Source organism: Anoplolepis gracilipes, chromosome 1 (genome assembly GCF_047496725.1).
Source record: "Anoplolepis gracilipes chromosome 1, ASM4749672v1, whole genome shotgun sequence".
In the NCBI taxonomy this organism is placed as follows: Eukaryota; Metazoa; Arthropoda; class Insecta; order Hymenoptera; family Formicidae; genus Anoplolepis; species Anoplolepis gracilipes.
Window position 1 is genome coordinate 16,681,524 of NC_132970.1, and position 16,648 is coordinate 16,698,171.

At 29.8% G+C, this 16,648-nt stretch overlaps 1 protein-coding gene across 6 annotated transcripts; it reads right to left on the reverse strand.

The window, feature by feature from the left end:
• Positions 1 to 400: 400 nt before the first annotated feature.
• Positions 401 to 16,630, reverse strand: Iml1 (GATOR complex protein Iml1). 6 transcript variants are annotated; one of them, XM_072894819.1, is made up of 24 exons: positions 16,095 to 16,630; positions 15,863 to 15,988; positions 15,318 to 15,789; positions 15,028 to 15,224; positions 14,670 to 14,953; positions 14,122 to 14,348; positions 13,809 to 14,027; positions 13,459 to 13,632; positions 13,208 to 13,354; positions 11,647 to 11,655; positions 9,692 to 9,909; positions 9,396 to 9,601; positions 8,688 to 8,862; positions 8,400 to 8,600; positions 6,683 to 6,778; positions 4,507 to 4,577; positions 3,252 to 3,362; positions 2,764 to 2,971; positions 2,343 to 2,451; positions 2,041 to 2,268; positions 1,655 to 1,815; positions 1,390 to 1,558; positions 987 to 1,300; positions 402 to 873 (listed from the first exon to the last, which is right to left on the reverse strand). In XM_072894819.1, the coding sequence occupies exons 1-24, from the start codon at positions 16,443 to 16,445 to the stop codon at positions 676 to 678; spliced, it is 4,671 nt and encodes a 1,556-aa protein (XP_072750920.1). In that variant the 5' UTR covers positions 16,446 to 16,630; the 3' UTR covers positions 402 to 675. The 6 variants fall into 6 exon arrangements, with proteins under 6 accessions (XP_072750947.1, XP_072750951.1, XP_072750920.1 ...); XM_072894810.1 differs by lacking the exon at positions 4,507 to 4,577 and adding an exon at positions 5,808 to 5,881; XM_072894846.1 differs by lacking the exon at positions 6,683 to 6,778 and having other exon boundaries at positions 401 to 873.
• Between the last annotated feature and the right edge of the window lie 18 nt (positions 16,631 to 16,648).

Consider the following 16,648-nt stretch of genomic DNA (forward strand, 5'->3'; position numbering starts at 1 on the left):
TGTGTGGAGATATTGAAGTTTGATATAAATTCTTTTCTTTTCACACATCATATATGAGTATTAATATAAATAACTTTCTAAAAATTTCATTCAAAAATGTATTTATTTTAACATGTATAGTCTGTCCGATCGCGTTCCAATTAGGTATTTCAAAGAATTATTTGAATTATAATTATTATTTCAATTTTCAACGCATAAAAAATCAGTGCAATAAAATTTCAATAAATTTTCCTTTACCTACATTTTATATAAATTATCTTCATGGAAGGTTCTCAAAATAAAAAAATTATAGATATACTTAAATGATGGAATGTAAGGTAGGTTTTCTAGAAAAAGGAATGAAAATTAGATGAGAAAGATAGCGAACAACAAGTATCAAAAGTGTAATTTTCAATATTTTCTCATGTTTATTGTAATTTATTTTAAAAAATATTCTAGCATTTCCTGCTCTTGAATTGATAATATCCATTGAGATCTGTGCATCAGTTTTTCCTAATTACTTCACAAATAATATACAATATAAACATATCTATTCATCCTGCTTAGAGTTATGTTATATAAATATATCAAGTTTTGATGAATCGAGATTAACAGTTATATGATGGATGGTTTGATGAAATTTTTCATTTTTTATGTATGATTAATGATAAATCTTTTCGACGACAAAATATCTTGCTACTTTGTTTTTGTACAAGTTTTCTCTTTTAACTCCCAACAAGATTCCCAAAATTGTTTCAGTCTATTATCTCCGTTAGAACAGAAATGTCGAAAATCCTGTATGATTTTCTTCTGAAATAATTCGTCGCCCGCTGAAGTGGATAATGACTTCCATTTTCGACTGATCATATGATTCCATGACCACAAAAAACCCATCTGCAATATAATTGAAACATTTTGTATCGTGCAATGTGCGAATGAACACACTCACATCGAATTTAAATATTTTTTTTGTAGATTAGAAAAGACTTTTATTTAAAATCACTCACTTTTCGATCCATACTATGATCGTCCTTATTTTTTCCACTAACGTGTCTGGTAATGTACGCTTCGTGTGGACTCGGCTGATCCGGATGAACTGGGTACCTCTTCTGTCCCATATTGCGCCGCACGATATTCGTACCGGTACGTGGACGCGGCCGAGTATTCGTGGTGGATGGCACTAATATAAACGCATTGCCCGTGATGTGTACATACTGACGATCATCAATGTTTTCAACTAAGCACGGTACAAAGCCAAATCGCTGCAGAATCGCTTCTTGGAATAGAAACAGTCTTTGCGCGTATGTATCTTCTCGGAATTCTATGTAAATGTGCATTTTTATTATCATTATTAAATTAGACAGATTCAAAATAAAAATTTGTATGAGCTAAAATTTAATTAAAACAAACCTTCAAAGAGATATCGCTTATTCACTATCAGACATTCCGTATCAAGCGGTATAAAAATAGGCCCTCTAAGAGGATCGCTCTTCAAGGTATATGGTAGTGCTAACAAGTCACTGGGAATGGGCACCATCTGTATCCCGCACATCTGAGCCTTGCGTTGCCAAAGAAATATCTTGCAAAAAAAATCGATATTAGTATGCAATTTGCCTAATCTTGTAATCAAAACGATGAAAAGGAAAGAAAAGGAAAGAACTTTTTTTTTACTTACCAAATCAGCTACTATACTGCCGGACGATGCTACCCATTGTACTACAAGTTCATAGGAATGATCTACCTTGTAAATAGATTGATATCTTAGATGACCCCACTCGATTCTATCACTTTTATTATTGATATCGATATCAAGATGAGTGTGTTTATACAGTGAAACTAAAAGAAAACAAATATATTAGACCAATAAATATATTGATTAGCTTTATGTCCGTGTGAATATCTTGATAGATTAATTGTATTGTTTTACGATTATACTAGATCTAATCTAAAATTATTTCTAAAAATTAAAAATTAATTACTAAATACGATGCGTTCTCATATTTTAAGAGACGACATTCGTTTGAGGAACATATAAGTCAATGTGCCACGTGATATTCTTACCTGTTCTATCATCTATCGATTCCGTCAAATCGATGTCGTCTCTCAGAAAAGGCGGAACGTCGGATTCATCAATGGCGTCGCAACTGGGTATAGTTATGGGAGATGATATCGTCGACGATGTTGTCGAAGACGTTGCTTCGCACCATCCTTTTGGCGATCTCATTTCCACTTCTACCCACTCATTCTCGAAACCTTGTAGATCACCGAGCGGAGCTGAATAATCCGCGGCTGCGAAGGAAAAATACAAAGTTAAACCGCGAATCAAAAATAAAAATTCTGACAATGCTGATTATGTTATTTACCTTTTTGATTTTCTTTATCTTGCACAATGTGATACAAGTAAAATCCTAAGACGAATGGTTTTGAGAAATCACCGGATGCATGGCATATCAATTTATCTTGAATCATCCCCTGCATAGAAATAAATTACTAATTTAATCTTATCAACACGCTTATCAATAATGCTTTAATGAAATCTTTTTCTTCTTTCGTTTAAAATTAAAGATATATGTAAAAATATTTTTAAGGAAATAATCTCTTTATTTTATAAATAGAATCTCATATGCAAAGAGAGAAACTGATATATTTCTTGTATATTTGATGTAAGAAAATCTTTTTCTTAATCCGATATATCTTACATTTTAAGTTGAAATTAAAAATATTAACAATATTAAATTTTGCAGATTATAAACAGATAAAAAAAAAATTTCCGAGTTTCTATACCTTCATGATATTGATACCCTGTTCGACCCCCACGCCGCCTTCCATGTGATTATTTAACCATTGAATCGCATCGGCGCTAACAAACGTTTGGCTTGGAAGTGAGGGATGCTGCGTCAAGAAACCGACACCATTTTGAGGATGCTTCATGACTTCCAAAATTTCCAGGTTCGTTGCATTGCTTTTTATCTTAGTCAACTCCATGTTCGTACTGTGAAAGAGACAGATGTATAATCATCAAAATGTCTGTAAATTTATAGTATCAAAAAAGTCAATGTATGTGCCAAAGAAGATTGCTTATTTTTAAACAAGAATGATCATTAATACAGATATAATTAATGTGACTTTAACACTGACAATGAACAATTCGTGATTAGCATATCGAACGAATCATTCTGTATATTATAAGTAACAATTCTATTAAAAAAAAAAATTATATTTAAAAACTTGACGCATTCGCTCGTTTGAATTAATGATTATGCCTTTCATACTTGTCGTCATTAGTGTCGAAATGATCCTGTTGCTGTTGCTCGAGTGACAACGGCAAAACGGCTTCACTGGCGGGCGATACACGTCCTCTGTCCATTACTTTAGAACCAGATCTGAATCCAGGAAAGAGAAAAGCATTTATTTAGATGATCAGACCAGCGTAAGAGAGAAAAAGCAATATTTACGAAGCGACTTGTGTTATCGGTATCTAAAACAAGCGAACATATGTTCTTTTTTGCCACGCACCTCGTGTTACTTCAAACATTAGGTAAAAATTTGACAAAAACACATACCACGCTTAAGAGAGCAACATTACTTTGTGCAATCTCGCAAAATGATATTACTTTTTTTATTTTAATTCATTTATATAAAAAATTATTACAAATTTTATTTTTACAAAATTATTAAAAACAAGAGATACACAGAAATACACCGAAATTTCTTTCAATCACAGACAAATGCAACTTTACAATTTCTAAAAAATAAAAGAAATTTACTTTATTAGTAGGCCGCTTTTTATAGCAATTTAAAAATTTTTTTGCTAAGATTTTTAATATTTAAATTTTAATAAAAGACTAAAAAACATATATTTACTAAAAGAACATATGATTTTTATTCGATGTGCATTAGATACTTTTAGTAGTCCTTTATATATATAGTACGTATGATTAAAAGACAATAAAATAAGTCCAAGGGAAACTGTGTATATATACATATAATGTTCCAAGACCTCTGGATGTCCTTTTAATAGCAAATTTTCTAATCAATTTTTGAAGTCGGTTTTTTTCCTAATATGAATATGTATATCTTACTATATATATATTGAAGAAGATTGTAATTTTCTGCAAGTTTCAAATTTTTTTCATCATATATTTTAGTAACTCTCCCTCTAAGCCTCAAACTAATAATTATTCCTATCAAAATACTCCACCTAAAATTAACTAAAAAAATATAGTTTTTGTTAATCTACAAAGTGTAGTTTGCGAAAATCTCTTTTTCACATCGCTTATAACTCAAACACTATTGATGTTTCGATATTTTTGCTAGAGAAAAATCGTCTACAAATTGACCTTCAATAGAATCTAATATTAAAAGGAAACTCTATGGTTTTGGAACAATCTGTAGGTTTATATACATATATTATATACATATTTTGGGGAAAATAAAAACCCGTGCGTTTGAGTAACTTGCTACTTTCTTAATCTGAATCGAAAGAAATAAGAGAGAGAGAGAAAGAAAGAGAGAGTGAGAACCAACCTGTTTGGCACGTGGCGAGGAGTGTCGAGGCACGTGCGAGCAGCCGCAGCGGTATTCACTACATGCCTCTCCTGTACAAAGGAGAGTATAAACCCCCGTCACTCCCTCACTCACTACCAAAATTTTCTACGGGGTACGGAGCATAGGTACACGCCTGTAAACGCCGTTAACTTTTAACTTTGCGTCTTCAAAAAAACCGAAATAGCTTTTTAGTTCGGTGTACGTTGTACATATGCTCCACCCAGGCATGTCAGTCGAAAAATGAAATGGAAAAAATGAAGGAAGTTGAAAGGTACAGAAACTATATATATTACAAGAATTCTCTCGTCGATTTTTTTCTTATTCTCCTCTGAATGCTAATCTGGCTACTCTACGAGAAGATATTATATATTTAATCGAGAGATATCACGGCAGATATTATTAAATCAGACGTTAAAGGATGAGCATATGAATAAAAAGTGTGCCGAAGAAGAATAATTTGTTACGCACTCCAATCGTTACGTTCCCTATACCGTGTAACGAGATATATGTTGTAATATACAAAGATATTTGAGTATATTTTCTATCAACACTCTTCGCAAAATAAAACACATGCATGATGACAGCAGAGTGAACAATCAATCAACATCGCACGCAACGTGCTTATGTTAAAAAAACACTGCACCCTTTTTAGCTGCACCTGAGAATTTTAGCCAGATTATCTATCACCAAAAATGTTAAACTGAAAAGAAAAAATACACACACATACACACGTATTAAAAAACAAAGCGTCAAAGAATGGTTAATTGAGACTTGTGTTAATGCTTTATATTTTCAACGCGAGTTTAATGTTGAACGTCGGTCTGTTTTTTCTTTTTTCAATATTTAAATATACTTTTTATATTAAACAGAAATAAGTTGTGTTTCATCATTAAATGTGTGAAAATATAAAGCATTGTAAGGTAACATATGTTTCGCAAAATCGAGTAAATTAAATACATTATGATGCAAGTGTCGCGCTTCACAATGTGATATTTAACATTCAAAATGTAAGGCATTAAAATCATTATAAATTGCATTATTCAATACAAAAATATCAATCATAATCATCGCGATACTACTATATTGTATAAGCCATATCTCTAACACATCTGTAATGTACATAATGTGTGAAAATAAAGCGGAAATAAAGTAAAAAAAAACCATCAAACACCGATTTAGAATAGTTCACTGAAAAAAAAAGTAGTCGGAAAAACTACACCGGTAAAGATTGCAAATATAAAGCAACAATGTTGAAATCATCAAGGTAGATATGTTCAAACCTTGGTCTCGGTTTCTCCGGCAGACGGTTGCTTCCGAGTCGCTCCCTGAAAGGAGAGCTGCCGACTAGACTGGTCTGGAAAGTATGATGACATGTATGGATAATATAATTTGTGAATAGTAATGATTAAGCTGAGATGATCGTGAGAATGTATGTCTGTATCTAACTGTATAATGCGACGTTCAACATTAAGAAATGTTCTCGTAGTCGTGAAGGTATTAGCTATCATATATGTATTATATATATAACAAGAGAAGAGTGTAAATCAAACATTGTAACATCTCACGCATAACGGGATAAGCTCGCTAAAATCATAGATGCACATTCAATGCAAAAATATCAAGCACGATCACAGTTATCGTGATATATATAGTGTAAGCTGCTTGATCATTCCAAGTAACACGTATCAAAGAAGCTATCGAAATTCGGATATATCTAGCGATGCTTTAAAGATGGCGTAAAATTGCATCAGGAATCAGGAATTACACAAAAAGAAAACATAAAGAGAGAGAGAAAGTGAGAAAGGAAGAGAGAGAAAGAGAAGTTTTAAAATTAGTATATAAAGAGTTATAATATTGCAATAAATTAATTTTACGCGACACAGAGCCAAAGAGCATCTGTCCCAATCTTCAAAAATCCTTTTCCTATTATTATTTTTGCAAAATATCCTCTGATGCAACTTTACTCTATCCACAATATTCGAAATCGGGAATCGATGTTATTATTTACGATAATGTACGTCGAAGGAGAATTTTCCGGAGAAATTTTTTTATCGTCCTGCTCGCTAATCAACTTCATCGGAAGCTCGCTTAGAGAGAATTTCATACGAGAGCAGCTGGACTCTGTGTATCGAGGCTACAGGAGGGGAGGATATACCTGGTTAGTGAGGAATATCAGGCTCGTGCTGTGCCTGCGTCTGGTCAAATGAGAGGCAGGATCTCTTGGGGGGACACCACCTAGAGCTGTGGGGCTCTGAAACATATCATGCTGAATATCCCTCCCCATACAAACATTCCAGCTACAAGTGTACTTATCGCATATATATATATATATATCGAATTTGTACACATTTTTTTTTTAATAGTGATTCTATTTACTATAATTGTTTGTGGATTTTGATCTCAATCTGCCAACATATGTCTCTCGTAAGATACTTTGATATGTATATTTCGGAACGATCGTACGTATAATACAGAGGTATTATATTGTTAAGTAATAAATTAATTGCTGAATGTTGCTATTGTATATATATGTTATACGGTCGACGTTAACGCAAAGTGTCAAACAAAGCTTTGTAAAAAGCCGTGCATTCCTTTTTAGTTTTCTAATTTTATGTGTCTTAATGTCTTATATATGTATATATACATACATACATACATACATATACAGGATGTTCTGTAATTGGTAAAAACCTGTTAATGACAGATTCTTGAGATCATTTGTAGGCGATTTTTCTTCATCGAGAGACGTTATAATTTTTTGCAAGTTTCCAATTTTTGTCATTATGTATCTTTGCAATTAAGTCTTAAATTAAAATTCTATTAGAGTAAACTCTATTTGAAATGAACTAAAGAATGTAATTTTGATAATTTTTCAACTCCAAAAAGTTTAGTTTGCGAAAAGCGCCTTTTTTTCAATCGCTTATAATAACTCGGAAATTATCGATGCCTCGACATTTTCGCTCAAGAAAAATCGTCTCATCAAATGATCTCAAGAATCTGCCATTAGCAGGTTTTTCACCAATTACAGGACACCCTGTATATATATATAATAATATGTATCTATTTTTTTTTTTCAGCATGTTATACAGCATATCGCGTTACCTTTATCTACAGAGTTTTAAAATTAGTTTGACAAATCATTGTTTTACTAATAAGATTATATGTTTTATGTTATAATAGATATGCTGACAGAGACTGCATAATTTAAAAGTTAATAAAATATAAATATATAAAATTAACAAAAGCATTAAAATAAATCTGCGCAAATCAATTAAATGTGAGCATGCAACATTCAAATATAATATAAAGAGGAGATATTCCAGAAAAAAATTGCTCTTTAAGAATTATACTTTATGTTCTGTATATAAAATGTGATCTTTATATCTCTCTTGTTTGTTTTAAAAAATATTATATTAAAAAAAAACTAAATAGAATAACTCCTCCAACAATATAATATTATATAACAAAAACTATCAAGCAATTTTAAATAAGTATATTACGTTGCAGGTAGAGAACAAAATAACTGCAATTAAAATATCTATAAATATAACAAGACGTCCTAAAAAGATTTATATCAGCAGCAAATTTGGCCGTATTCTATGCAACGACAAAAATTTAATGTAAAAATTAATTAAACAAGTCAAAGATTAAGAAATCTTGTTAATAAAAACAAATAGCTGCAAAGAAAAATTCCAGAATAAAATTATGCTAATGCTTTACTTTTTGGAACGTCTCTTCTATGTATGACTTGTTACAGTTAAATTATTATACAATTTTCAAAATTCTTATTAAAATAAATTAATAATTCAGAGATCTCTCATTAACTTCATCTTTATATACACCTACCGAATATTAGAGACAGAGAAATTTACCAAGTTTTTGTTGGGGTTCGGCCGTCGTATCTTATTTAGCCATCCTTCGATGAAGCGCAGGAAGCCATCCATCAATGACGCTTGTTCGACGTTACTAAGTGGAGCGTATATATCACATCTTAAAGAACCCTCCAGAATTTTCCGAGTCGAAGGATTGTGTAATGGTAATAAAAATACCCGAAATCTCCAATACTTAAGGGCCTTAGAAATAAAATATACTAATGTTAGTATTTTTTTTTATTTCAGATATGCAAAATTCTTGAACCTCCTCTGTCAGCTTCTACTCACTTCGACCAAGGCAAAATCAGTGTGGCCTCGTGTGCAAATATAATGATCCAGATAGTTCCAATTGTATGTCTCAAGTTTCTCCGTGGTGAAAGACACCCACGACACCTCGTACGTGTCGTGATGTGGTGCATGGAATCGATATCGATAATGAATATTGAAGGGCGGATAAGGATGTCTATAAAATGTAAAATATTGTTTTCAAAAATATCATATTAAAAAAAACTCTCTCTTAAATAGAATAACTCCAACAATATAATATTATATAACAAAATTAAATTATACTATTGCTATAGCTATTTCTTGCACATGTATATCGTTTAACCAATTGCGCTGGAAAACAATTGATTATAATAAAATTTATTTAATAATTTTTTATTATATATTAAGACACTACAAGTTCTTTTTTTATCTTCTTTCATGTAGTATCGACTTTAAAAAACTTTTGAAAATTTCTGAAAATTTTGTACACACACACACACACACATATATATATATATATATATATATATATATATATATATACACGAAAAAAAGTGGCAAAATTTCAATAAAATTGTATTTGCAATATTGTGATAATGTTTTGTAATTGTATACGATTAAGCGAAACTAAAATATGAGAGTCAAGTGCGCAAATAAATCTATTGATCTCCAGTGTAATAAATTGATTGTTGAAAGATTTTACCATTGTTAGTTAATAAAAATAGTTACCGTGGACGATATCTCGTAACTGTTATAGAATTATCAAACAAAGATATTTTATGAAAAATTCTTCCAATGCTAAGTAGATATTCTTCTTTAGGTTCGGACTCGGTTTGTCTGCCGCGTATCACATTACTAATCGCGGGAGCGGCATTGCTGCCACTTGTGTTGCTTTGATTCTTATTAATCGACGGTAAAATAATTAGCTGAAAACCCTTAAAATAACGTAATACTCGTGTAATTAATTCTAAACACATAAATAAATAAATTATACATGTTACAAAAATTTAATGTTAAATTTATACTTGAGCCAAGCGTTGTGAAACCAGTTCTTTAAACACTTCCACAGTTGTGAGTGGCCTTTTGTATATTGCTCGTTGTTGAGCAAAATCAGCATTAACATCGTCCGGTAAAAGATTATAGTCCGACACGAGGTAATCATTTTGTAAACTTCGTTTGTCCGGAAAGTAATCTGTAGTGATGGGTAGGCATGCCGGGATTGTTAAAGATTTCCAATCGACCCCTGTTCGAATAAAATTTGAAAATAATCAAAATTAGTATTAAAGAAGCGTCATATTATATCTGTGCAAGAAGAAACAGATAACTTTTTGAATATACATATCAATCTTTCATCACAGTTATATAGAAACTGTTCATATAATTTCAAGATCAATATCTGTTTCTAGTTTTATATTCGACAATATTCCTCTTGCTCCTTTTTTATACTTATCTTCACTCAATATCTATTTCTTCCTTATAGGTGCAAAGAATAGATACTCGACTAATATATCATTTGTTTGAAATAAATGGAAATTACAGAAATTGGAGCACTAGATGAAACTATTTCATATTTTGGTTGTATCTATTAAATAATTGCTTCAACAGAAATAAAGAATACGATATGATTTTTTTCTAGACAATAAGTTTTTAGTTCTGAACAATATGTGATCGGCAGAAATCAGAGAATTAAGCGTTAAATTATCGAGAATCTATTGCATCACCGATTTGACGTCCCTTTACCAGTAGAAAAAATGTATTTTACCTCTCGATAAAAACTATTTATGTGTCAATTATATAGAATGATCTACAATATGGTATATATTAATAGCAGTGTTAAAAAATCTTATAAAATATAAAATAAAATTTAAATTACTTTGAATTGTTCTGTTAAATTACTTTAATCAAAATTTAATTTTGCTAGAAAAATTTGCTAAAAAATTTTATAAAATTTTATAAAATTTATGCGTATAAAAAATTTTTATATTTAATATTATATAATTTATTGTATTTAGAAATTAAAAAATTTTTTTAATTTTCTTTATGTAATTCTTTATCATATGTATTGTAACAATATTTTAAATGTTAAATGCATCATACGTATATGCATATGACATATAAATTTACATATGATAAAAATTATATATATATATAAGTTTCTCCCTAAACACATGCTATTGAGAATTATTAGTTATATAATTGCTTCTAACACATATTTCTATCAAAGATATGCCAATTTGCGTTATTTAGTCATGTGACGTGTAAAGCGAAAATTTAATAAATCTAAAATAGATGTGCATTATTTTCTTTTTGTGTTTTGGTGCAATAAAGTTACTCGATTAGATCTACAGAAAAGAGAGAATATAATGTAATAAGCCTTACTTCATAAACAACTACATATCGTATATAAATGTACATACGATAAATTCAATATATTGTAAAATAAATATGAAAACAGAGATAAATATGAAAACTGAGATTAATACTATAGCATAATTTGTTAGTGAAAAAAGACACATAAATTGATACAAGTAACTATATTAGTAATACAAAAAAGTATAAGCTTTACGCGTGAAATAACATAGATCTAATTAACAAAAACATAAGCAATTTGTGAAATATGCTCAACAAGGAATATATAAAGAGTTATAAGATACTTATGCGATAGATGGAAACTAAAAGCTATCTAAGCTGGCAAAGCCTACATTATGCTTTAATAAAAAGCAAACTTAAAAGAACAGATCGAAGATGTCACAGATACTTATTTTATATTATTTTAATATAAAAAAAAATTACTTGAAATTCTCTAAAAAAAATTTGTTATATATATATTACACATGCAGATTTCAAATACATAAAAAAACACATATAGCAAAGAAATAATGAAGAAGTATTAAATAGCGATACTCCTACTTTGAACTAATGTTCTTACTATAAACAAATACCGTAACCGGATCAATCCCTAATAGAGTATGGCGCTAACCTATGATTGCTGTAAAACAGCATAAGTGACATCATAGTTGTACATCACACATGTATCAATGCGTCCAGCGTTGTATCCCAATTAGACGTACCATAGCATGGAAATAAATGTAATAACATTATTTAAATTGATGATTAATGGTTTTGTAGAAATAAATATTTATATTTTTAAGAATAAAAATATTTTTTGCGAAAACTTATCTTTCTTATAGCTATATATAAAATATATATATATATATATATATATATATATATTTGGATGTGTGATTATCTGTCTGTACAGAGATATAATTTTCTAAGAACATAATTGTAAAATTGTGTTAAAAAAAGCTCTATAAATTATTTTATTCAAATAAAAAATAAATGCAAAATTAAATAAATAAAATATAAATAAAAAATTATGAAAATGCATCATCATTAGAACAGTAAACATACCAAGTTTTATGAATGAAATAATGGGTGATGTTTTGTAACACCTTTAAAATCTAATTTTTAAGTATTTTCATTCTTCTTTAAATGTCAAATTATAATGGATTATTAATTTCTTTGCTCTCATACTTTTGATATTAAATGTATAAATATATTTTAATATAATTTTTGAAGGAAAAAATATTTGTAAACAGGAGTAAATCTGTACTAATTATACCAAAATATGCCATTCTGTTTGCGCCGATTTCTTATTTAAAGACGATTGTAATATACATTACGTATATACATATTATATATGTGGCATATATTTATATTTATGTATAAATATTATATTTGTAATATAAAGCACGAAGAGGGAGGGAATTAATTTTAATTATTCAAAACTGCTTGTAATTTGAAGCCAAAACCATAAAACCACTCCTGTTTATAAAATATTAACGTTTATGTTACTTAAATTATATATAAAAAAAATTGAGTAAATTGATTAAAAAGCACAATATGCACAAAAAGCATTATGTAACTTATAGACATTGGAATTATATGTTATGTGTAATGTAAATAATTTGCTATTCAATCAAGTACTAATCTTCGAATTGTGTGATTATTTAAGAATTCTCTCTTTTAAGCTGTAAACTTGAGATAATCACGGTAAGTCGATAACTTTGTTGCATTTTTAGAATCTACAATATATTATAGGATAAAATTTAATTTTATTATACAGAGTGAGATACTTAATTTGCACACCTTGAATAACTTGTAAATTATGTTCTGTAACAATTTTTCATATAATGCATAATTTAAAAGTTATTCAAAGTGTGCAATTAGGCACCTTTCAACGTGCATATATTGTTCTTTCTAAAATTTTCAACCCGTAATAGAAAAAGTTATTACATAATATAAGCAGTTTAAACAATTTAAAATATATATGTACATACATGAGTATATATTATAATACATGTTTATGCCTGTATTATAACTTTATCTATTATAATTTAATAATTTTAAAAAGAATAATATACAAAATAAATATTTGGACGTATGATAATATCTTTCTAATATGTCTAGCATTTCCTGTAAAATATTATGTATAGATAAATTTTCAAATAATTATCAAAAATACACTGGATGCAAACCTGTTGTTAGCGCGGGCGTCCACTCTTGCTCACCAGTGGCACCCCATAAGAGAGTTAGACTTTTGTTCATCATAGTGGAAGAGGGATTTGCAACTTTGTCTCCGTTAATTATAGAAGAATTAGATCGCAGTGGTTTTCCTTTTATACCTGTAAAAAAATAATAAATTTTACATCATATATTTTACATTTCCACACATATCTTAAAAATGCCTCATTTTACCATGATTAAATATAACATATTAAATACTAACAATCTTGAAATCCTGTTTGGGATGCTGATCTTGACATTTGATTTGAATTGTTTGTTCCAATCTCCATTGGAGACCCGTTTATAGTTGATGGAGTAGTCTCATTATGTGACTCTGAACATGTCTGTGTTGGAACAGCTTGATAATGATGTTGTTGTATTAGCACTCCTGTGGGTCCTGGAATTATAACAATATATAATCTTGATTAATTTTATAAATTTATGAAATTGTAATCGATTGTGATTAAATTTATAAATAATATTTGTCATTTATAATCAAGGCAATGCGAGAAAAGTTAATTATGAATTTACCAAGATATAAGTTATTAATATAAAAAAAAATTATTAATTTACCTTTTGGAAATATATGAGTCCATCTCCGTCTATTGCTGGTAAGTTTAATAGTAACGTGTGATGGATCAAAAGGGTTAATTAGTGCTCTTGTAGGCCTGAGTATATTCGTCGGTTGAGAAATTGAGTTTGTTGGGCTACCAGCACTACCAACAACAGGTCTAAAGGGCGGAGATATCTCTGAATCAGTTAAATCGCTCTTGACCGGTGTCCTGGATACACCTGGATGCAGTTGTCGTGGTAATTTAATAGAAATTATAGTTTTAAAGTGTAAAAATTTTTATCATGTATTGATCATGTACGTGTGTGTGCTTACCAGTTTTATCCTCATTAGATTCGCTATTATCGTCATCCATTTTATGCGGTATCGTTATTGCCGCACTCCGTAATGCAACAACTGGTGGTGAATGCGTCTCAGGAGGAGGATGATGTATATCAGGATCTGACATTTTACGTTTCAAGAGTTTCAACAAGTGACCGTTGTTGTGTGTTTCGATACACGCTACACTCGTTTTTTTCGTTCTTGTATTTAGCCTTTGTACACTATACAAGAAATAATAATAAATTATATATATTTTATATATATGTATATATATATATATATATATATATATATATATAAATAATTTGATAAAATTTAATAAAATAATAAGATTATCAAATTGATACATATATGTAAAGTTTTATAATATAATTTATATTTCTTATTACATTTATATATTTTTTTCTTAAATTTTATATGTTAATAAATGTTTTATTAAAAAAAAATATATATATATAATGTTTTGTTTAAAAACAATTGAGTTTTATATTTGATATATGAAAATATATGGCTAAAAGAAAAACTATTTACTGCTAATTTACCTTGAAGTAGGAACAATTGGTAATTGAAACACTTGTGCGTCATAAGCATCGTAATCGAATAAGGTATTATGGAGACATTCTCTTGGCTCTTCTTGCAAAAGTCTGGTTTTGCAGTGCAATTTTTCATTATCAGCTGGATGCTTTGATACTCTTTGTGGCAGTTTTATTCGTGGTATAAACGTGGAATGAGGAATCTTTTTATTTGTGGAATAAAAACTAAGATTTATCCAGTGAGGCATACTATAGTCATCTGGTGCATTTGTAGAAGAATCTTTATTGTGAAACTAAAATCAAATATTTTACCCATTATTTTAGCACATAATAAATTCTATATGTACATGTATCTCTGTATATTAACCTTCAACAGAGGAACTGCATGTAGTGGTTGTTCCCCAACACAAACCAAGTCACTACCTACACCATTGTCAATAATTCTTTGCTTTGTTACATTTGTTAGTTCTCTATCAACTTCAAAAACTCCAACTCCAGGTGTAATTACTACAGATAACTGACCAGTCCTATCAAAACTGCGATCCAAATAGTGTTTTTCAAAAACTGTAAAAATGTAAATAAAATGATAAATGTAACATGAGAAAATAGGGTAAGTAAATTACATAATTTTTTTATCATTCCTTACTTAATACTCACCATTCAAAGACATATTTAACACTTCCAGAAAATTGCCTTGTGCAGCAGTGGAATTTACTGCCTTAGGTATATTAATACCTGGCTTTTGGTGATATTCTAAAACAATCTTTTGATAATCAGTGAATAGTTTACGCAATTGTACAAGGATATTACTCCAATCTTCAAATCTTTCATTTTGTACTGCAACCCTGTAAAAATCTTCATAAAATCTTCCTCTGTAATCATGTTGCAAACACTCTCTCATGTGATTTGGAAATTCCTCCAAGCTAGTTGCGTTATAGAAAGTTCTTGAAAAGAGTACAATTGTAACTTCATGATTGCTGCCATTCTTTTTCCATTTTTGGAACAGATCTGCCAAGAATCCATTTACAGCTTTTTCAAAATAAAGATCTCCATGTATATCAAAATCCCACATTTCGGAACTCATTTGAATAAACAAATATACCATACTCGTAGAAGATCGAAATACTACCTGAAAATTACATTTGCTTTTATAATAGAGTTCAGAGTTTGATATAATGATTATTATACCATTTTGGACATACCTTAGTATCATCTGTTATAACACCGCAAGCAACACGATCACCCTGTGACCACATTTCATATACTTGGCATCGTATACTACCGCCACAAAACTCTATCTTTTTATTGATATAAACACAAGTATTTACCTGGAATAAACATAAAATATATCTATGTATATTGCATAAATGCATATATATAGATGTACCATAGGTACATCAATCACAAACGTGCAACAAAGAATACAATATGTACCAAGCTGTTTTTCAGACGCCACATCTCGCTGCGTCCCATGTATTGATCCTTAAAGGTCAGTTCTATAGAATCTAGAGCTACATCATCCGGATTTACTATATTCATATATACATCAGCAAACGTTCTCAACTGAAACATTGTTGCTACGTTATTCTCCACACTGATGGTCTCACGTCCCTGCAAATCCTCTTTGAATGAGGTGACTTGCAACAGCAAGCGACTGAATTCATCCTCAGGATGATAGATCTCGACGACATCGCCGGTTTTTATACCAGGATAATCCTTCGGATTGATTATTAGATCTTCTCCACTAAAATTCTTCTGATGTACTATTAGTTTAAAGAGCTTCATTCTTTATCCTACATTTTGCATTTTCTGATCCATTAAGTTAAAGACTTCTGTGTTCTCATTACAACTGTACTGATATCAAAAGCGAGAAATCATAATCGTACGTGTTTTTTCTTGCGAAGTAAATTACTTTCTTTTCTTGTAAAATCTCACCCTTTTGTATGTGTATGTGCGCATATACGTTAGTACGTAAATGCCGAATGCTA